This window comes from Mustela lutreola, chromosome 15, assembly GCF_030435805.1.
Source record: "Mustela lutreola isolate mMusLut2 chromosome 15, mMusLut2.pri, whole genome shotgun sequence".
NCBI lineage: Eukaryota > Metazoa > Chordata > Mammalia > Carnivora > Mustelidae > Mustela > Mustela lutreola.
The window spans coordinates 831,812-853,381 of record NC_081304.1 but is presented as its reverse complement, the minus strand read 5'-3'; the positions used below and the strand labels follow the sequence as shown (position 1 = coordinate 853,381).

The following is a 21,570-nucleotide window of genomic DNA, read 5'->3' as shown; positions in this document are numbered from 1 at the left end:
GTCCCACGGGGCAGCTCCAAGCGGAGCCGAGAACACTGCCTGCCGCGGTTCCCCACGTGGGAGAGGTGGGTTTTGCGCTGCGGGGCCTGACCTCCGCCTTCCGCCGGAGGCTGCGCCGCAGGGACAGGAGGGGACAGGAGCTGGCCGTGGTCCTGCAGCCATGGCCTGCGCGGGCGACCCATGAACAGAAGTCGCCGAGGGACAGAGAGCAGGAAGGAAGCCGCTGCTCATACCCCACACGAGGGCCAGGGTGGCCGGTGGACACGGGTCGGTCAGAGACGTCGGCAGTGTAGGCGTCAGAAACTGACCCAGCTGTGCGCTGCCTGCGAGAGTCGCCTCAAGTGGGGGAGAGGCAGGGCACCAGGGAAAGGGTCCTGAAGATATGCCCAGCAGACGCCCACCCGGGGGAGGCCGGGCTAGTGACCGACAGCACACGCGCGGACCCCGGGGCAGGGAGAAAGGAACATTCCAGGACCACCGAAGGATCTGATCCCGTCACGACCTCGGCAATCCTACACGTCCAATGACAAGGCTTCAAAACACACTAAGGAAAATTGACAGAATCACGATAAAAAACAAAGATCCGCCTTACAACAGGAAGAGAAAGGAGCTTCCTTGCTCTGGCCCAGCTCCCCCCAAATCCTTCCAAAATATTTAGGAGAAATGCTGAAAATTTTTCTTGGGGCTCAGGAAGACAGCCAGCTGCCATCAACATCATCCCGGGGATGCCAGCCAGGGAAAGGAGTATAAGAAAAAGAAACAAAAGAGACCAGCTCTGCGGAGCCAGTTCCCGAGCGGAGACCGGACGACCTGGAGGAAGAGCCCGGCCCCCTCCCTTCTCCTCGTGTAAACCCTCCAGCTGCCTGGCCTGCGTCCAGCCCCCTAGTCCCCCCAGGCGGGCCCTGCACCAGGCCAGCGCCCCAGCCCAGCTGGTGTCAGAGCGGGCGGGGGGGGGCAGGGAAGCGCCCACACAGAGTGGTGAACGGGAGCAAACACCTCGAGAATGGCCTGACCCGGGGACTCCTGGGGGTCAGGACAGGGACCTGCAGTCTGTGGTCACTCCTGACCTGTGCGTTTGCATTCTGTGACTTTCTGTAGGGTTTGTATTTCAATTAAAGCAAAGGCAGCGCTACTGGGGCAGAGCACGCGACAGGACAGGACAAGGACTCTTACCGGGGACGCGGGCCGAGGCGTGGACGTGGGCCGAGGCGTGGACGCTGGGTTGAAAGTCAGCGTAAGAGGAGGAGGTCTTTGAAGGATCAAACACGTCTTCTAGTTGCTCTTCCAAGGCTTTGAATTTATGCTTTAGATTCCGTATTTCTGTTTCAAGGACCGTGATGTGATCTGCCCCCAAAGACCCAGGAAACACACAGACACGCACGTGTGCACATCCCTCCACCATCGCCACGGCCGAGGCCCACTCAGGCGGGTGCTGCTGTCTCCCAGCTTGTCCCCCACCACGGCCCCGGCCTGGGTGCTCACTGAGGAGGGCCCCACCGCCCAGCAGACCCTCAGCGTCCCTGCCATGAGCCTTCATGCGCGGGAGCACAGCGTGTCCCCCGCTGGTGGAGCTGTGCCCTCCGCTCACAGCCGCTCCTGGGCTTCCTGACGCGCATGGGGCACAGCCCAGCTTGGGTACGGCACAGGACACCCTGAGGAGAGGCCTGGTGCCCCAGCCCTGATGCCCACCCCTCGAACACGGTGCCCAACCAGCCCCCCGTGCCAGCGGCGTCCCGGCGATAAGTGCTGAGTACACAGCCCTCCCCTTCCCAATAAAATGTTGTCGCACAGAAGCGCCCACGGAAGATGCTCCTGTCAGGGAAACGCTGCTGCCGTTCTCGGACGTCCTGCTCTACAGCAGATGCCCGTTGGTGAGACTCCGCGGGAAGCCCATCTTGGACCCGGTGGAGACCCGTGTCCCCTCCCTCCCCTCCTCCTGCTGCCCTGGTCCCTGCTCACCAGGCGCCTCAGCTGCTGCCTCTGGGCTTGGACGGGGCTGCTCTGTGTCGGCGGCCCGAGCCCCCGACGGGGCAGGAGGAGGAACGTGGTCACTCAGAGTCTCCATTTCTTTCCGCATCTCCGCAACAGCCCTTCGTAAGCTTGCGTTCTGCTCCTGGAGCCTCTGCATCTCACTGGACGGAAAACTTGCCCTCATCTCTTCTTCCTGCTGCCCGAGGAGCACCTGTCAAGGCCGAGAATGCTTACGGCGGCCGAAGAAACCCGCGGCTCGCGGCCCGTCCGGGGCCGCTGTGCACACCCCTGCCTCCCTCCGCGCCTGCACTCCCGGCCGTGGGGACCCCCCGCCCCAGCTGACGATGCTGACCCTCCGGTCGTCGCGACAAGAGGACTGCTGTTCGCCAAAGGCAGCTTTTCCTGACAAACCTGGGGACTCTTCCTTCTCAGTCCCAAAGCTGCCCTCCACCCGCTGGGGCGGCTGGTGTGGAAAGACCGGCCAGAACGTGCCAGCGATGAGGCAGATGGTGCGGGGCCGTCGCTCGCTGCAAAGGCTGCTCGCGGGCGTGGGACGGTGCTTCGCCGGGCAAGGCAGTCTGGCGAGCACACGGCCACCCACGGCTTGCCCGGTCCTGCGGCACACGGCCGCCCGAGCGAAGGGGAGCTACTGCCAAGTGCACAGCCGGGCAGCCTTAGGACGGCAGGCGCGAGCGGTCAGCGGCCGCGGGGAAGAGAAGGGCCACAACCATTTACATCGTGAACCGAAGAATCACAGTGACGGGAGACACACAAGTCACAGAAGTGGAAAAAGGACTCAAGGCTATGTGGCACAACCTGACCTCTGTGAAAGCGATACGCGCACGGCGACACGTCCAAGACCCGCAGGAGAGGCAACAGAGCACCGCAGCGCAGTGCCCGGAAGGTCCCACCAGGGGGACTCTGTGTCCTCGGCCACCATGCCGGCCCCAGCCGATGCCCTGTGAAGGGGACGCATCGCACAGACGAAGGAACAGACGCTCGAGTTAGTGGGGTCCGACCCAGCCACCGCGCTGTCTCCACACGGCCCCCACATGCTCAACCTGCCCCCGCGCCAGGCTCTGGCCACTCGTTCATTCCCACAAAAGCGCCACGGAAGCTGCAAGAGCCAGTCTGCTCCGGGCCAAACGGGAGCCGTGCGAGGTTAGAGCTGGGCCTGCCTGCTTCCAGAGGCCACGCCGGCAAACCGACATCGCTGCATCCTCGCCATGGCCGCACATCACTGCTTCCAGAAGGAAGCTCTTTTCCTACTGAACACAGACCCCAGCTTCCCCTCCTGGTCACAGCCCCACCGGCTCCACTGCACCGGCTCCCTTACCCACTCCTCGCCATGGACCCAGCAGACTGGAAGGGTGGCTTGTTTCCCTGCAAACCCCCAACCTGTCCTGTGCCCGTCGGAACATCTCCCACAAAATCTCACAGCTGCTCCTGCAGACCCCACAGGAGAATGGGGGACCTGCTGCCGGCCTGGCCCTGCCCAGAGGCTCTATCTGCCGCCTGCAGGGCCGGCACCACCCTCGCAGGGTCTTGGCTTCCTCGTCCGTAGGACGGAATGGCAACGCAGGCTGCTCCGGGAGCCCCGGTCTCGTCTGTGACTTGGCGTGGCGACCAAGCCTCCATGGCACAGGCTGTGTGTTCCCCTGCACCCTGTACTGTGACGGCCCACACTGTGGAGCCCAGGATCGTCCCCGCTGGGGGACTGGTGTGGTTCCCGCTCAGGCTCCGTGCATGTTAACTTGGTACCGGTGGAAGGAAGGCGCCGCTGCACCCCAAGATGCAGCCCTCGGCACGGCAGGGATGACGCCGGCTCGCCTCCCTCCGCACCGCCTGCTGACCCGCCCGCTGCTCCCCGCCGTTTGCCGCGGGCCCTGCTGCGCCAGTCGGGCAGCCACACTGTGAACCTGCTAACAGTTACGACACCCCGGAGCAGGCCGACCCGCAGCAGACCGGCTGCGTCTGCCACACACGCGCACGGCATCCCCCAGCCCCAGGCCTGACTCTAAGCACACGCCTCGGACCACGGGGCACGCCAGCTTGTGCCTGCAGCTGGCCTTGCGGTGTGGCCCGCTATGCCTTGGCTCCGGGCCCCATGGCCAGGCCCCCCGCACGGACTCAGAGACATGCGCGTTTGGGGACCGGAGTGGAGTGTTTTCTCAGCATGGCTGGAGGGACACAAGCAGCTTCGTGACTTTCAGGTCAGCTCGCGGACGCTCCGCTTCCCGCCTGCTTCAGTCACCAACCACAGGGTGAGCGCCGGCCCTGGAGGGCACAGCCAGAGGCTGCGGGGGCCACCTTCCCCTCTGCAACAAGCGTGAACCGCTGCCAGCGAGGACGGACCGACAGCCTGGCTGATGGGGACGCCGGGGCGAGCCAGCTCGCAGCCGTGGCGCTCGTGCCTGTGTGCAGCCCCCACCAGGCTGATGTCAGACGGTAGGGGAGAGGCTGCGCTTCTGGAAAGACCCGCCACCTGAACAGCTGGGTGAGTGACTTTTCCTAGAGGGACAGAGGTCCGAGTCCTGGACACGTGGGCCCTGGAAGCAGGAGGTCAGTGTCTGACAGACCCCCTGGCTCTGCCCTGGAAGCCGCTTCCCCTGCTGGCTTCCCGCGGGGGCCTTGTGGGGAGACACGCGGTGGGCTGGGGCTTCCTGTGTGGCTGGCTGTGGGGGACGTGCCTCAGGCTGGAAGCAGACGCTCCCTTGGGGACTCTGGCTGGAACCCTGCCCGCCTCCTCCAGCCTCGCTTAGCGAGGACCCACCCTCCTCGGCGTCCCTCGGTCTGGGGCCACGTCACTCCCGTGTCTGCCTTTGTCCGCACCTGGCCTTCTCCCTGAGTCCCTGCCTTGCACATGCTGTGCTTTTCATAAAGACGCCAGTCACACCGGACCAGGACCCATCCTGCTCCGACTGACCTCCTCTGAGCTGGTCACATCCACCAAGACCCTATTTCTAAGTAAGGTCGCACCCTGAAGAGCTGGCCGTTTGGACCGGAACCTGTTCCTTTGGGGCCAGCATTCAGCCCGCGGGCCTCTCCCTGTCGCGGCCTGGCTCTGACCCCGTTGGGGTCAGCGAGGACCTCTTTGTGCAGAGAACACGGCCACGGCTCTGTGTCGGTGGCTCAGACACCACGTGTGGAGACACGTGTCTCTGGGATAAAGTCTAGGCCCTTAGTTCAGTGCTTCCTGAGAGCCACAGGCTTCAGTTCCAAGAGGGCCGCAGGCTGCACCCGGGGCCCTCCCTCCGGACGGGTGACGGCACAGCATGTCCTCCACGCCAGCCCCGACGCTGACACCACCACCGGGACAGGAAGCTCTCCTCACGGCTTTCCAAGCGAGGAAGCGACCTGGCTCTGCGGCCAGTAATGTGGCCGTATCACAGAGGGACACTCTGGTGCATGTCCCTGCCACCCGCCGGTCCCTCCCTGTGAGCCTTCCTGCTGCCTTGCGCAGCCGAGGTCGAAGGAGCCCTGCGCTCGTGGACCATGTCCTCCTTGAGGCTGTGGCTCCCGCCTGGCTGTCCAAACGGCACCGGGTCAGCGTCCTGGGTGCTGACGATTCTCATGCGTGACCAAGAGAGGGTCATCAAATGTCAGCTCTGGGTCAGCTCTGGGTCTGAGCTGGGACGTAAAACTCCTGACGGAAGCAGCCGAGGTCCTGGGGTGCACACACAGGCTGGGACAAATTAGGAACGTGTTTGTGTGTTTTAGTGAGCTCTACACCCAACGTGGGGCTCAAACTCACGACCCCAGATCAAAAGTCACATGTTCTACAGACTGAGCGTGCCGGGCGCCCCAAATTACAAATTTCTTGACACTGCTTAGGAGCTGACCTATGGACACGTGGCCACGGCATCATCTCGGAGGAAACCTTGCCCACCTGGGTCACTATGACGAGCCAGAAGTCTGAGCAGCTGCTGCCTTTGGGGTGGGGATAGGGACCAATGGGAAGGGGCGTGGAGACCTTTCCGGCATGACGGAAATGCTCTGTTTCTTGTCGGAGGGCTGGGTCCCATGGGCATGTTCACGGCAAACACACTGAGCTGTGTGCACTGAAGATCTGTGCTTCACCATGTGTCACACAGGAGCCATTCACAGCCCGGGGAGTCTTCTGCCTGCCCCTCCTGCTCTCGCTCCCCCGGCCTCACGCTGCCCCTGGCCCTCTGGCCACGGACCTCAGAACCCAGCCTGCTCCTTCCAAACTGTTCCAAAGGGTCCCTGTGTCTTGGGCCACGGCACTGGCCTCAGCATCGGAGGACCCAAGGGCCAGGACACCAAGTCCTCGGGCAGACCTGGTGCAGGCGGGTACCCAGGCTGTCCCCACAGACGGGATCACGGCACACAGCGACCCCCCACAACAGCTCCGCAGAGAAGGCCACAGCAGCAATGTCACACTACCCGTCTGTATGGCAGGATGTTCGAATGTGGGGCTTTTTGAGATTTCAAGAACTAAAGATACACAACAGTGTCTGAGCACAGGGTCACCTCAGCTCTTTCAGGTGCTAGATTGGCCTCGTGGTGGCGACAGACACAGAAAAGGAATAGGGCTGAGAAGACCGACCTCCCGTCGGGGTCTGTGTGGCTCTGTTCTCCCACGGCCACCACTGAGGGAAGGCTCAAGCAGGCTGCTGTGTTCCTGGGGGAGCTCCGGGAGGACGGCGCTGGCACTGACCTGCACCTCCTTCTCGGGAAGGAGGCCGCGTGTCCTCAATGCCTGCACGGCCTGGTCTCTCTCCAGCGTCAAGGCCTTGAGCACCTCCTCCTGGTCACGCAGTGTCCGCTCCGTCTCCTGGAGCTTCGCAGAGGCCTGGGGAGAGACGTGGGACTCAGTGCCCGCTGGGAGGGTTACAAAGCAGCAGCCGACTCTCAGGTCCTTCCCAGGGAGCAGAGAGCAGGCGCCCGAGTGAGCAGCCCCCGGGCCCACGGGCGCACGGGCCTCAAGTGTGGCCTTCCCAGCACCAGTTAGGGGAACAGCTCGTGCAGTAAGAACCAAAGGCTGTGGCAGGACAGGGACACCTTCGGCTACTCTAATCATCGTTACATGGCACGCTGCTCGGTGAGGCTCGGCATCTCCCAATCCCAACAACAATGCGGTGACAGCCCAGAGCCCTCGTCCAGGAGCCACCGGGTGCTCCCAGGCCCTCCCAGCGCACGACGACACCCGACGAGCCTGGGGACGCAGACCTGATCCCGCGCCTCGCTCAAGGCCCGAATCAGGTCCTCGGCCTTGCGGTAGTGGTCCCTCTCCACGACGTCACAGCGCTGCCGCCAGTCCAGCTCTAGCTGCGCCTTCTCGCGCTCCAGGCCCCGCTGCCTCTCCTCGGCGGCGGACAGCTGCTGCTTGTACCTCGGGGACAGGACAAGCACGGAGGTTAGTGTCTTACACGTGAAGCAAAGGTGGCGGGCGTGGGGAAGGCGCCACACACTGTGGTCGGGACCCCCAGGCTGGCCCATTCCCAGGCACATGCGGACACTCAGCATGCCGGGGGGGTGGGGGGGGACGCGCAGCCGGGAGGGGTCCCTGCAGCGTGGACACAGAGGGCAGGCTTGGGTTCAGACAGGAGCAGCCAGCAAGGACCCGAGCTCCAAGGAAGCCAGCACCGTGGAAGATCAAACTCAAGAAACACAAGAACCCGTCTGGAAGAAGAGAAGGAAGAAAGCCAACAAACTTGGGGGAAACGGAGAAGTGGTTCAAGCAGAGACATGTGAGAAGGTTTCGGAGTGACCGCCGGAGAGCTTGGAGCCGCCGGAACAGAGAGATGGACCGATGCCCATCTCAGAGCAGGTCCAGGGAGATCAGAACCGAGCAAGCAAAGGAGAAATCCCAGCACAACCCGGGGAGACACGTGTCCTCGGACCAGACGGGCTCGCCAAGCGCTCATCCGGGGCCTACGGAGGCGCACGCATAGACGCCGCGCACAGTGCTGGCCCGGGATGAGAAGCCTCGGGGAGACAGAGTGCGGGCCACACGAGTCCCAGGCCTCTCGTCGGCCGCGTGGGGGCAACGCGTGGTGGTGGCTCTGGAAGGCCTCCCCCCAAGGGTGGCCGGGGTGTGCACAGGTGGGATGGGTGTGCCCCTGACCAGATAAGGCCATGCAAGGCCCCGCCTTGCCCACGGGAGGGAGTTTTGCACCACCCCGAGAAGCCACAGTGTCCTGCCCTGCAGACACCTCTGGGACTCAGGGGCACTGGGAAGGACCCCCCGCCAGCCTGAAGAGCCTAGAAGGAAGGGGCGGATGTCATGGCCCCAGCCTAACGAGACCCTGTGCCGGGGACACAGCTGAACCGAGCCAGACTCCTGACCACAGACATGGAGACAGTAAGTGGGTGTTGTTCAAGCCACTAATTAGCAGTGATTTGTTCCAGAGCAACAACAAAGTAACACACAACGGGTTCCAGATCCGGCGGAAGGGGTGCCTGGGTCACTCAGTCAGGCGTCTGCCCTTGGCTCAGGTCATGATCCCGGGGTCCTGGGATCGAGCCCCAAGTCAGGCTCCCTGATCAGCGGGGACCCTGCTCTTCCCTCTGCCGCGGCTCCCCCTGCTGTGCCCTTGCTGTCTCTCTCTGTCAAACACATGAATAAAATATTTTTAAAAACCTAGGGGAAAGCGATTTGGAATGTGGCATTCTAACCCAGGAAATCAGCACCTACACAGGAAGGCAGAGATGGGCATCCTCAGACACAAAAGCTCAGAGCAGCGGGACAGGGTTTCACAAATGTGGTAAAAGCCCACTTGTTTATTTCTTTAGGAGATTTATTTATTTTTGAGAGAGAGAGAAACACAAGCCAGTGAAGGGGCCGAGGGAGAGAGAGAATCTCGAGCAGACTCCCCGCTGAGCACAGGGCCTGACGTGGGGCTCGATCCCATGACCCTGAGATCACCACCTGAGCGGAAACCAAGAGTCGGACGCTCCATCGGCTGAGCCCCAGGTGCCACCGGGTTGTTGATTTTTAAATGTGCAATGAAGCCCGTAGCTCTGTAGAATGTCAGGAAACGCCACAGCGCCATCCCGTCACCACGACGTCCCGGGATGCCTGTGCTCCCTGCACGTGGGTCCCGTGGGGCAGGAGCAGACACAGAACGTGTTCTCTGTCCACAGCAGAAGTGAAATAAAATCAGTAACAGAAAGATATCTGGAAATCTCAAAATGACGGGAAACCTAGCAACACGTTTCTCAACAGCCGCCGACCAAGGAAGAAATCACAAGGAAGATTACTAAGTATTTTTAACCAAATCGTATCAAAATTGGTGGACGGCAGCGAAGCAGTGTTCAGAAGGACACGCCCAGCACAAAATGCTTACGTGTCTCAGACAAGCAGAGCCAAGGCCCCGCCGTCATCAGCTGTGAAGAGAACATCCGGTGGAAGCCAGGCGAACCAGAAGGGGTAAGGGTGAGAGAGTGAGAGCCCAGAGAACACCGGGAAGCCCTCTGAAAAGATCTGTAGAGCCGACCGACCTCCAGCGAGACTGACCCAGGACAGCAGAGGCGGCAGCGACAGGCCGCGCCCCAGGAGACGGACCCCAGGAGCCACTCCGGGCCCGTGAGGTCAGCAACGACGCGGAATGGGCAAACCCCCGGAAAGACTCGAAGTCGCAGACTGACACAAAAACACAGAAAACCTGCAGCAAGCCCGCGGTGAAGCCGGAGGCAAGGGGCCCCCACATGGCACGTGGGAGGGGCAGGCTGTGGGGCTGGGGCGTGAGGAGGGGTGCCAGCCGGCCAGGGCCAGGTCTCAGTCTCGGCTGTGGGGGCAGCAGAACAGGCACAGGCCGGTCAAGACTCGCCGACCGCACGGCAGAAACTAGTGCATCTCATGACATTTCAGTGGCCCGAGAAGGCAAGTGTGTTCTTGACTCAAGCATTCCCTCTGCCTGGTGACAGCAGCAGCCGCCCCGGAGACCGGAAGCAGCGACTGTCCCCACAGGCCCGAGCAGCAGGAACGCTGCCGTGTGCCTGCGACAGAGCCGAGCCCACTCCCATGGCCTTCTCTGGCCGCACTCCGTCACCCCGTCCCCTCGCGTCCCCTCTCCCGACCCGACAGTCCTCTTCTTCCGGGTTTTCCTGTCTTTCTCCCCCAATGGGCTATGAGGCCAGGCCTGGCTTCGGTTCCCTTTTGCTCCCCTAGTGCCAGAACGGCACCGGGCCCAAAGGAGGCACACAGTGGAAAGACCCCTTGGGGAAGCTGTGGGACAGTCACCTTCCAATGTCTTGCTGACATCTGGCCAGATGTGCCTTGAGTTCCACTGCCTCTGCCTGCAGCGACTGAATCTGGAGGTCCTTGGAGATCATCTCCTTGGACAGCTCAGCGATCTGGGCATCCCAGCCGGATCTTAGAGCCAACGCGTCTTCCCGAAGTCTGCACAAAGAAGGGAGGCCGCAGGAATGCGGTGTGGCGCTCGCTCGAGCTTTCTTTTCCCCGGTGCCCCCAACGCGCACACCCCCGCACGCGTACGCCGCCCTCGGAGGAAGTCTGCACGCCAGCATCTCCCCGTCAGGGTGGGGCCTTCCTCACCCAGAAGCACCTGCCCAACCATCCCGCCGACCCAGCTGCCCACTGAACTCCTACGACACGCTAAGTCCATGCCAGCCGTGCAGGGCAGACGTGAGCCACGGGGTGGTGCCGCTGGGCTCACCGGTGCCACGCCTCGCGCAGCCCTCTATGTCGGGACACATGTTTGCAAATTGCACAGTGACATGAGCTTGTACAGAAACCCCTCCTCCACCTGGCAGAATTCCCAAAACTTGGATAATGTCCCCAGAATAAAAACTGTAGAGTAGACACCTAGAGCTGCTGCCCAGGGAAGGCGTAGTGCTGATGGTACCGGAGGCCCCTGGGGTTCACTCCGTCCGCAGCCCAGTCATCAAGGAAGAGGCACTGGGCTGCCCCCTCCGGAGGGAGACCAGCCTGGGGGGCAAGAGTCTAGTCTCGGAGCCCCGCTGCCTGAGGCACCACAGGTGTCTCAGAGGACGAGGAAGGTCCGTCAACACAGAGTTCTAGCTTGACTCTTAACCACCGGAAAAAGACCATTTTTCTTCATATGCTTTCAACAAATTATTTCTGGAACGAAGCATACGAACTCACCCTGACCTCTACCTGCTCTAACGTCAGGAAGGGCCACACAAGTGGGGCGCCTGGGTGGCTCCGTGGGCTGAGACTCTGCCTTCGGCTCAGGTCATGGTCTCAGGGTCCTGGGATCGAGCCCCGCATCGGGTTCTCTGCTCAGCGGGGAGCCTGCTTCCCCCTCTCCCTCTGCCTGCCTCTCTGCCTACTTATGATCTCTGTCTGTCAAATAAATAAATAAAACCTTAAAAACAATAAAGTAAAATAAAAGAAGGGCTGCACGAAGTTGGAAGCTTCAGTACACACCCAGGTAAGACGGCACGCAGGCACCAGGAGCTGGTCTGAAGTGAGATGTAGCTTCAAAATTTAGCACCCAAAAATGCAAAATATCTCCATATTCATTTTTTTCAGGCAAAAATTACTAGTTCTTATTCCGCTTACTTGTTATTGATGCAACATGTGATTGGCTTAAACAATCTCCCCTCTCTTGTTGGGCCTTCACTGTGGCCCCACGGGTGGGTCAGTTATGACTAGGTTGCAGGTGACCCGGTGACAGAGAACACAGACGGGCTCTCACAAAGCCTCTCGGGGCCACAGCCGCTCTCCTGTGGCCTTCACGACCTACTGGCCTCAGGAAGATTATCACAAATACGCCCAAAGAAATAGATCAAAATATGGGGTGTTTCTGTCACTGGTTTTCAAACAGCACCTGTCTTAGTAGGAGAAGACACAGACTGTCCTGGGCACGGTGGCCCCAGGCAGCACCCGTGTCCCAGGCCACGCGGAGCACCAGTGAGGAGCACAAGGACAGACGCGTCGGAAGGAAAGAGCAGGTAGGAGGAGGCCGGCCCAGGGCCTCGGATGAGGGGGTCCTGCGGATGCGGCCGGCACCGCGAGAAGGGCCCGCGCGGAGCCTCGCAGCCCGTGTGCCCATCAGACTGTGTCACTTCTGCGTCTCCAACTGCTGCTGCTCGTGTTGAACAGATCGAACACGACCGTGCGTCCAATCTAAGGAAAGCTTCCCGAAGGAGCGCTAGCTTCCCGGTGCTGCACAGCTGTAAGAACCATCTTCCCCGACGGAGACGTAACTGGGCAGAGCACCCTCCCTAGAACGCAGCCCAGCTCATTCCCCAGACAGACAGGAAAAGCCAGTTGCTAGGCACAGTGAACACTGGCCAATGGCCGATTTAGCTGGCTTGATCAGACAGTGTCAGTAAACACGGCTTCTCCAAGTACCAGAGACGAGTCCAATCCCCAGTTCTGTCCCCAGAGGTTCTACACGCCAGCTCGCCTGCCCAGACACTGCCCATGGAGCCCGCCGGCCTGCATGTACACCGTGTGCAGTGCAGTTAGCACAACTGCTCACAGTCATGCCTGGCTGAGACGCTGGGAAGAAAATTCCTGTTAAGAAGAAACCAGTGGAGGCGCCTGGGTGGCTCAGTGGGTTAAAGCCTCTGCCTTTGGCTCAGGTCAGGATCCCAGGGTCCTGGGATCGAGCCCCGCATCGGGCTCTCTGCTCGGCGGGGAGTCTGCTTCCTCCTCTCCCTCTGTCTGCCTTTGCCTGCTTGTGATCTCTGTCTGTCAAATAAATAAATAAAATCTTTAAAAAGAAGAAGGAAGAGGAGGAGGGGAGAAAAAAAAAAAACCAGTGGAATACTACGCAGCCATCAACCCCCTGAAATCCTGCTTTTTGCAAAGACGCAGGTGGAACTAGAGGCTGTTAGGCTGAGCGAAGTCAGTCAGAGAAAGACGGTCATCACGTGATCTTACTGACAACGAGGAGTCTGAGAAACGAGACAGAGCAGCCAAGGGGAAGGGAAGGAAAAACAAAACAAGACGAAATCAGGGGGAGACAAACCGTAAGAGACCCTCAGCCACGGGAAACAGACCGAGGGTGGCTGGAGGGCCGGGGCTGGGGGCCGGGGGCACTGGGTGACGGGCGCTGAGGGGGACACGGGATGCGACGAGTGCTGGGTGTTGTGAGCAGCCGACGCGTCACTGACCTCTGTCCCTGCAACTGACAGTTCACTCGGTGTAAATTAATTGAATTTATATAGAAAAATAAAGTTAAAAAAAAGAAACTGGTTGTGGAGAAATCGGAATCCTTGTGCAGACAGGGCACCCGCTGTGAAAACAAGTCTGGCAAGTCAACCTCAGAAGGTTAAACATAGGGGTACCCGGGGGCTCTGTCAGTTGATCCTCTGCCTTCAGCTCAGATCCTGGACTCAGGGTGCTGGAATCGAGCCCCACGTCAGGGTCCCTGCTCAGCGTGGAGCCTGCTTCTCCCTCTCCCTCTGCTCCTCCTGCTTTACTCTCATGGTTTCGGACAAATAAATAAAATCTTTAAAAAAAGTCAAACGCAGATTTACCATACGATCCAACAAACCACCTTCCGGGTGTCCCCCGCACCCCAGTGAACAGGCACCCGCACACCCACGCTCGCGGCAACACTGTTTACGACAGCCACAAGGTGGAAACAACCCAAGAGTCCACTGACAGACGAATGGGTACAGACAGTGCGGTCCAGCCAGGCAGCCAGGAAAGGAAGGACACCCTGTCCCCTGCCCCAGCACCGGTGGACCCAGGAGGCGCGACGGCCAGTGGAATACACCAGTCGCCGAAGGACAGACACTGCAGGATCCCACCCAGACGAGGGACCGAGAGTCATCAACGTCCTGGAGACAGTGTGGACGGTGGGTCCCAGGAGGTGGGGGAGGGGAACGGGAGGGGACATTTGGTGGCCGTACGATGCAGCCAACTGTGCACTTTAAACGGCCGAGATGGTGAATGTCACACGCTGCACACTACCACAACCGCATACGTCCACACACATGCACACACGGCGCGGTCTGAAGACACGACGCGGAGAAGGACCAGAGACCAAACCCTCCCGGGCCGCGGCGGGCGCCACCAGCCGCCGGGCCCTCCCGCGCGCGCTCACCTGTCCAGGGCGGCGTCCTTCTCCCTCAGCGTGTCCCCCTGCCTCCACTCGGCCCGGCGCAGCTGCAGCTCGAGGGCCTCACAGCGGGCCTGCAGCTCCCGGGCCCGGGCCTCCAGCGCCTGCAGCTGCTCCGCGTGCGCGCCCTTCACGGCCGCCAGCGCCGCGTCCCTCTCCCTGGCCAGACGGTCCAGCTCCTCGTGCCTGGAACACAGGCAGGTGTCACAGCGGCGCAGGGCCCCGCTCGGTCCCCAGACCACACATGCCTCTCCCGTGCTCAGGGGCTGCAATCCCAGGACCTGAGCCGTGGCGCATCCTGCCCGGCCACTGCTCAGGCAAACGCTGGCTCAAGGGCTCTTAGAGGCCGGGTCCCTGGGCGACTCTGGAGCTGACGCCCCCAGAAGACAGACGGCAGCGACAGGGGCTCTGGTCAAGCAGTGCTACTGATGCCCCCACCAGCTTTCCTACTGGCCCCTGAAAGCAGGGCACAGCTCAGCAGCCGTCTGTCACCCAGAACCCTAAGGCTGTCCCTGTGACTGAGGACCGCAGGACGCTGGCTGCTTTTCTTTTTTTTTTCAAGATTTTATTCATTTATTACAGACAGAGATAATGCAGGCACAGGGGAGCTGGAGAGGGAGAAGCAGGTTCTCCACTGAGCAGGGAGCCTGGTGTGAGGCTCGATCCCAGGACCCCGGGATCATGACGTGAGCCGAAGGCAGACGCTTAACGACGGAGCCCCCAGGCGCCCCTTCCATTAGCATTCTTCAGTGAGATGGTGCAGCCTTCTTCAACGAGGTCACATTAGCATACTTTTCACTCTAATTACAATCGAGCTTCACCTCACCCACGCTGCGAACTGCTCCGTGTTCTCTACCCTCCGCCAGCAAACACACGAACGCGTGCTGGCGTCCGGCAGCACAGGCCTTTCCCTCGTGGGACCGCGAGGAGTCCGATCGCGACGGCTGGGGAAGGAGAAGACTCACTTTCGAGCCGCACCGCGTGGCGGCTGTCCAGTGGCTCTCAAAAGGCCGACTCTGACGCCGGGCTGGGAGGCTTGCCCTCCGTCACCAGGGTCCACTGGTGCCACTGGCGCCACCGCACTTTCGCACAGGCCGTCCGACGTGAAGCATCGGGAAGCGCTCTAGCGTGTCACGTACATTAGCACCAAATGGTCCTAACCTCGAGCACGTGGGTGCGCTTTTCAAGGTGTGCTCTGGGATTCCCAGTGTTTTGACAATTCTTCTTCAAACACGCGCAGACCCGCTGGGCCCGAGACGGAGTGAGAGGCTCTCGCAGAGCGCCCTGACCGGCTAACAGTCTCCCAGCGAGGCAGGGAGGCAACACTGTCCCTAAACGGAAACTGAAGCCGCGAGCCCGAGGTTTTAGGGAGAAATGGTTAAGCTTGTGACAAAATTAAAAGCATCTTACTGTATACACATCACGCTGGCGAATGTGTTCTCTGAGTCACAACCTTCCAGTTTCCCAGCTTCTCAGGACAAGGGGTTCCCACACTGTCGCTAAGTAGAAGGGCACCAGGTGTACGTAGTTACAGAGTAAGCCTCAGAAAAGCCAAACTTCGGGAACATGAGTGATCTGCCCACGGAGCCGGGCACCACCTGCTCTCTGCTCCCAGGGTGGCCGGCAGACACGTGACCTAGTCACGTTGGGGAGCAAGGCCAGCAGGCGGCTCCTGGCACAGAACTGGAAGGTGTTCAAAGCCCAGGGGATGCTGCCAGAGAGTCCCCCAGCTGTCCTCTGGCCGTGTGTGGGACAAGGTGAGCAGCCCCACTCGGGGGCTTGCAAACTGATGTGGGGACCCCTCCTCTCCATCAGGGGAGCATTCCTAAGGAGACTTACACTTAATCACTGAATGTTATAGTGTGGTAGACTGTTTTGTAAAGTATGTGCAAATAATCGTCAGAATACCTTCACTTAGAAACCTTTTAGAAGGGGCACCTGGGTGGCTCAGTGGGTTAAAGCCTCTACCTTCGGCTCAGGTCATGATCCCAGGGTCCTGGGATCGAGCCCCGCATCGGGCTCTCTGCTCAGCGGGGAGCCTGCTTCCCCCCTTTCTCTCTGCCTCTCTGCCTGCTTGTCATCTCTGTCTGTTACATGAATGAATAAAATCTTTGAAAAAAAAAAAAAGAAACCTTTTAGAACACTTATAGCCTTGTGACCCTAGCGAGTTTGTTTTTAGTTTATGTAAACATAGGTATTGTGACGTATACATACACACACGTATAGAGAAGACTGATTTCAAATTTCTTTTTTTTTTTTTTAAGATTTTTTATTTATTTGACAGAGACATAGCGAGAGGAGGAACACAAACAGGGGGAGTGGGAGAGGGAGACGCAGGCTTCTAGTGGAGCAGGGAGCCCAATGTGGGCCTCGACCCCAGGACTCTGGGATCGTGACCTGAGCCGAAGGCAGACACCCCACCACTGAGACACCCAGGCGCCCTGATTTCATATTTCCTAAGCATAAAACATACATTTTGGGGCGCCTGGGTGGCTCAGTCAGTTGAACGCCTGCCTTCAGCTCCGGCCGTGGTCCTGGGGATCGTGTACCAGGATCGAGCCCCGCATCGGCCTCCCTCCCTGCTCGGTGGGGGGCCTGCGTCCGCCTTGGCTGCTCCCGTTTGTGCTCTTCCCTGGCTCTCTCAAATGAATGTGTAAAATCTTTAAAAAGAAAAATACCTACTCATTTCACTACGCCGTGACAATCAGATTCCTGATTTCGGCTCAGTTCACAACCCCAGGGTCCTGGGGAGGAGCTGCATCAGGAGCTGCTGGACATTCTCTCCCCCCGCCCCGCCCCCTCACAGGTGCACGCTCACTCGCTCTCTAAGATAAATCAATCTTTTAAAAAAGAGTGACCAGTTTTACTTCTTTTTTGTTTGCGCACCAAATGTGGGGCTTAAACTCACAACCCCGAGAACCAGAGTCATGTGCTCCAACGGAGCCAGCCAGACACCCCTGAACAGTTTTGCTTCTAAATGTCAATATTTACAATATGCGAAAACTGTACTCTGCAACTATTTCAGTTCAAGGCTCTGTCGGCGGTGTGTGGCTCTTGATCTCGGGGTGAATTCAAGCCTCATGTGGGATGCAAACATTACTTAAATAAATGAACTTAAAAGGAAAAAGGCTCTAGCTGTGGGCATGAAGAGGAATGCTGTCTGTTGCCACCGGCCCGTGTGGGTCTGAGCCGGACCACATCGTGCTGGGTCCGTGGCGCCCGCGTGTCCCTGGCAGAGGCACGAACACCACGTCCACCCCCGCTCCAGCAAGCCGGCCTGGTCGAGGCGAGCACGGGCCGATGGCGTCTGCATAGTGGCCCGGAAGGCAGCTCCCAGCTCTGGCCTGACTACGGGTGAAAAGGCCGTAGACAGTCTGTAAAGCTCTTCTCCTCAGGGTGCGCACACCACACAAACATCACAGCCAGAAAACCCAGAAGTGCCCCAGACGGCCCACGCTCCACCACCCTGCACCGTTCCCGGTACCACGTAGCCTCACAGCCACACCTGGTGCTTCCCAGAAAAGGAAGGGGGCAGCTCCCGTGGCAGGTGGAATGGTGCACCCCGCCCCCCCAACCCCGGGGCTCTCAGGGGCCCACCTAACCCCGGGCCAGGGCTTCTCCCGAGGCCACACGCTCCCACATGCCCGCCCTCCCCCAGGAGTGTGCCTTGTGCCCTCACTCAGCAGCCCCATCCTGCGGGCCTCGCACGCCTCAGCCCGGACAGGCTACCACGGGCTCGCTCAGGGTCCCCGCCTGGGGGGTGCCGTGCCAGCTACAGGCTGGGCATCCCGACACCCCAGTGCAGGGCGTGCGGCCGGTCCTGAGGGACGAGAGAGCATCTCTGCAGGAAGAGGGTTTTTGGGGAAGGTACAGCCTGGAGAGTGGGAGCGCTTTGCCAGGATAACGTAGAAATGAAAGGCGACTATCACCAAAGTAACCTTTGTTGCTGCGGCCTGAAACTAATGAACTGATTCATAAAACTGTTTTGTTTTTTTTTCCCGAGACAGCTCGTGCCTGCACTGGGACTGGGGGAGGGGCAGAGGGAGTCCCAGGCAGGCTCCATGCCCAGAGTCAGCCTGATGTGGGGCTCAATCTCACGACCCCACGATCATGACCTTGGACGAAATCAAGAGTTACATGCTTAACCGACGGGACCAGCTAGGCGTCCCCCTGGTTAATAAAGCGTTTATGTTTCAAAGTCTCAAAACACCAGGGCACCCGCTGGCTCAGTCGGTGGAGAGTGCACCTCTGGGTCTTGGGGTCCTGACTTGAAGTCCCACATTGGGTGTAGAGATCACTTAAAAATAAAACTTTGGGAAAACCTTTAAATAAAAAGTTTTTTAAAGACTAAAAAGCCTAAGTACCCGCAGAAAATCCTGGACAGAGCACGGAAGCAGACCCAAAGCAGGGACGGCCTGGCCCTGACCCCTCGAGGCCAGGCTGGGGGCCAGGAGCACTCACATCCTCCTGGCCACCTCCTCTTCTTCCTTCCTGGAGAGCTGCACACAGTTCAGTCTGTCCTCTAAGTCCTTTATCCTAAAAAGGAGGAAATGTCACTGGGAAAAGCAGACGAGCCCCCCACGCCGGCTGACCGGCGGAAGCCTCTGGCCCGAGGAGGCGGGCAGGCAGGCGCGGCCACGCACCGGGCGTCCTTGGCAGCGGCCGCGGCCCTGAGCTCCAGGTCCCTGCACCGCAGCTTGTCCTCCAGCCCCGCGCCGGCAGCCTCCGCGCTCCGCAGCAACTCCGCGGCCTGGGCGGCTGCCTCCTTCACAGCCACCAGCTCCTCGTTCAACACTTTCACCTTCAAGAGATGAGGAATTCAGGAAGAGGCTGGGCCTGGAATTGAGCCGTGAGGAGGAAGCGACACGGAGCCGCGTACCGCAGGCGTGGCGCGAGGGCGGCTAGGTTCTCAAACGCGCTTTCTGGGCTCAGGCTCTGCGGCCGTGAACTGCGGCCCCTGTAAGGGCTGCAGCGCCCTCATCGCTGGTGCGTGGAAGCTGCCCTGCCCTCCAGGGCAGGTGTGCAGGGGTCTGGCCTGGTGGGCAGAGGGAGGTGGGGCAGGGCCCATCCCACTGTGGAGCTCGGGACGCGGCCCCGCTGCGGTCCCGCTGGCCCTCTCCCCACCAGCTCTCACGGGTCCCCGAGGCCTCCTGAGGGTCACTGCAGGGCTCCTCCAGGAGTGCGGTCAGGTGCACTGATGCACGGGGCCAGACGGGGCCCGAGACGATGTGGAGCACTGGTGTCCCTGCCAGGACGTGAGGGCGGGCTGGGGGCTGCCCGGCCCGCGCCTGTCACGGGAACCGGCCAGGGTTCCCGGGCCCTCTGGCTGGCCCAGCACTGCCCTGGGACTGTAGCATTGTGGGGAGGCCGGAGGCCTGTGGGAGGGGCCCTTCCTGACTGCGGGGGTGGGGTTGCTCCTCTGGACACCTGCTGGGCAAGAAGCAGATGCAACCCTGGGGGTGGGGAGGTGGGGACAGCGCCAGGCCAGGTGTCTCCCCTGCTTCCTCGGAGTCCTCCCCCGCTTCCTCGGAGTCTCCCCCGCTTCCTCGGAGTCCTCCCCTGCTTCCTCGGAGTCTCCCCCGCTTCCTCGGAGTCTCCCCCGCTTCCTCGGAGTCTCCCCTGCTTCCTCTGCCTCGCACAGCCTCCCACTTCCTCAGAGCTGGCCCTGTGTCCGCGCTAAAGTTCAGACGTGCTGCTTGGTGACGGGCGCTCACTGTGGCCGGGTGCACAGGCTGCACGCAGGCCCTGACCGCCTGCCTGGCCTCCTCCGCTGCCAGTGGGGGACGAGCAGCACCTCCTCAGAGGCACGTTCCCGGTGCTCACAGAGGACACACCAGTGATAGGCTATCTGGATGGGGTTGGGGGGCACTTTATCCTGGGAGGGGCCCCTTCCCCAAGGCCGGGGATACCAGAGCCTGGCAGCAGCCCTCCCCTCTCTCAGGAGAAGGGCCATGTAGCAGGCACCACAGTGGGTGTAACCCCTGACCCCAGCACAGCAAGGGAGGCCTCTGTGTGAAGCCCACCTTCCTGCGCCCAGCAGCGGCACCGGGTGTCTGGGGAGGGAGCGGTCATCAGCCAAAGGCTGTCCCCCACCTTGAGCTCATGAGTCGAGACCACGGTGCTCAAGCTGTCTGCCTGCTGGCGGAACCCGTGCTCCCGCTTCTGCATTTCCGACTTGAATTCCAGCAGCAGCTCCTGAAACAGAAGGGGGTGGCGTTGAGGGGAGGCCATCGGCCCCAGCAGAGAAGCTCCCACAACGAGGACCCAGTGAGCGGGCCCAAAGCCGGCAGGACACCGAAGTCCCTGGAGGCAGAGGCACCCAGGAGTCACGTCCGCGTAAACCTCCAGGGTCTCCCGCAGCGTCCGAGCGCTGCGAGGGATTGCCCCAGGGCTGCCAGCAGTCTCTGCCGGGTGTCCACGGAGCCGCCGGGCCTGTCCGCTGGGCACACACAGATGAGGACCTGCTGGGGACCCGCGACAGAGGCCCCTGGGCCTGCTTACCCCGCCTGTGCGTGGGAGCTTTCCGGCGGATTCCGGCCGGTTCAAGCTGGGTGTCCAGGCCACGCCACGGCTCCCTGCCCGTCTCCCCGCCAGGAGCCCCATCCCACTCCTGCCGGGGGGCTGACCACGGCTTGGCAAGCAGGCAGTCTCCAGAGTCTCGCCCCCCACTGAATCTACACACCCAGTACGTCATCGTGAGCATGAGAGCACTCGCGTGCACCCACCAGGAGCGGGGACCACAGCCCACACCTGCCGCCCCCGGTTTCTCCTGGACTTTGGGTTGCCCTGCGGCCTCCCCCCACCTCTCTCTTCTCGGCCATCCTGTGCCCTCACATCCCTTCACGCCATCCACCTGGGCAGCGTGACCCTCTCCAGGGGCGTCGGCCTCCGCACTGTGGCCTGGCTTCTCCCCGGACCACCGCCCAGCCGACCCTCCAGCCCTGCTTCACGCCCCCAGCCCCCCACCCCATGCGCTCCCTGCACCGCCTGCTCTCTGTGGCTTCTTCCAGGTGGGAGGAGCCTCTGCCGCCCCCCACGCCCCACGTGGCCTCACGGGGGTCTGGAAGCTCAGCTCTGGCCTGGCCCGGGCCCACTGGGACTCTGAGGCTGGGGCTCCTCCACCCTGGGTACGCCAGGGAGTCTGCTCGGCTCAGGCCGCCCTCTCCACTCCCATCACCTGGTTCCCACTGTTCTCAGCTCCTAAGGGAATGGAGGCAGCTGAGGGCTGAGCCCTTGGCCACGGGCCAGGCTGCAGAGCACGTTCCAGTAGCTTCCGGGAGAGGCCCGCTGAGCCTGGTCTCTGCAGGGCTCCCCCTCCACCCGTGTGTACGGACCCGAGGGCCCCGCGCCCGCGCCTCACGGCCGTCTGCTGTTCTCCCCTCCGTGAGTTCCCAGGAGGTCTCGGCAACATCTCCCACTATTGCTCCAGCCTCTGCTGGCCTTTCGCTCTGAAGTCCCCGCCCTGAGAAGCCACCAGGCCTTTTCCTCCAGAGCCGGCCCCCTCCTGGTTTTCAGTGCAGGTTTCCGGGACGTGATTGCCGAACCGAACGGCCCGATTTATCCTCTACGT

The 21,570-nt window shown here is 61.2% G+C and overlaps 1 protein-coding gene across 2 annotated transcripts in view; it reads right to left on the bottom strand.

The window, feature by feature from the left end:
* CCDC57 (coiled-coil domain containing 57) overlaps window positions 1-21,570 on the bottom strand; it is an 84,915-nt gene that overhangs the window by 46,539 nt on the left and 16,806 nt on the right. Inside the window, exons 8-16 of one of the 2 annotated variants that reach the window (XM_059147500.1) lie at window positions 20,094-20,195; window positions 18,644-18,801; window positions 18,462-18,536; window positions 13,986-14,186; window positions 10,181-10,339; window positions 7,165-7,327; window positions 6,653-6,787; window positions 1,960-2,182; window positions 1,199-1,344 (exon numbers count right to left, since the gene is read on the bottom strand). In XM_059147500.1, the coding sequence (XP_059003483.1) occupies window positions 1,199-1,344; window positions 1,960-2,182; window positions 6,653-6,787; window positions 7,165-7,327; window positions 10,181-10,339; window positions 13,986-14,186; window positions 18,462-18,536; window positions 18,644-18,801; window positions 20,094-20,195 (1,362 nt within the window). The remainder of the gene's footprint in view (window positions 1-1,198; window positions 1,345-1,959; window positions 2,183-6,652; window positions 6,788-7,164; window positions 7,328-10,180; window positions 10,340-13,985; window positions 14,187-18,461; window positions 18,537-18,643; window positions 18,802-20,093; window positions 20,196-21,570) is intronic. The other variant, XM_059147498.1, reaches the window with a different exon arrangement.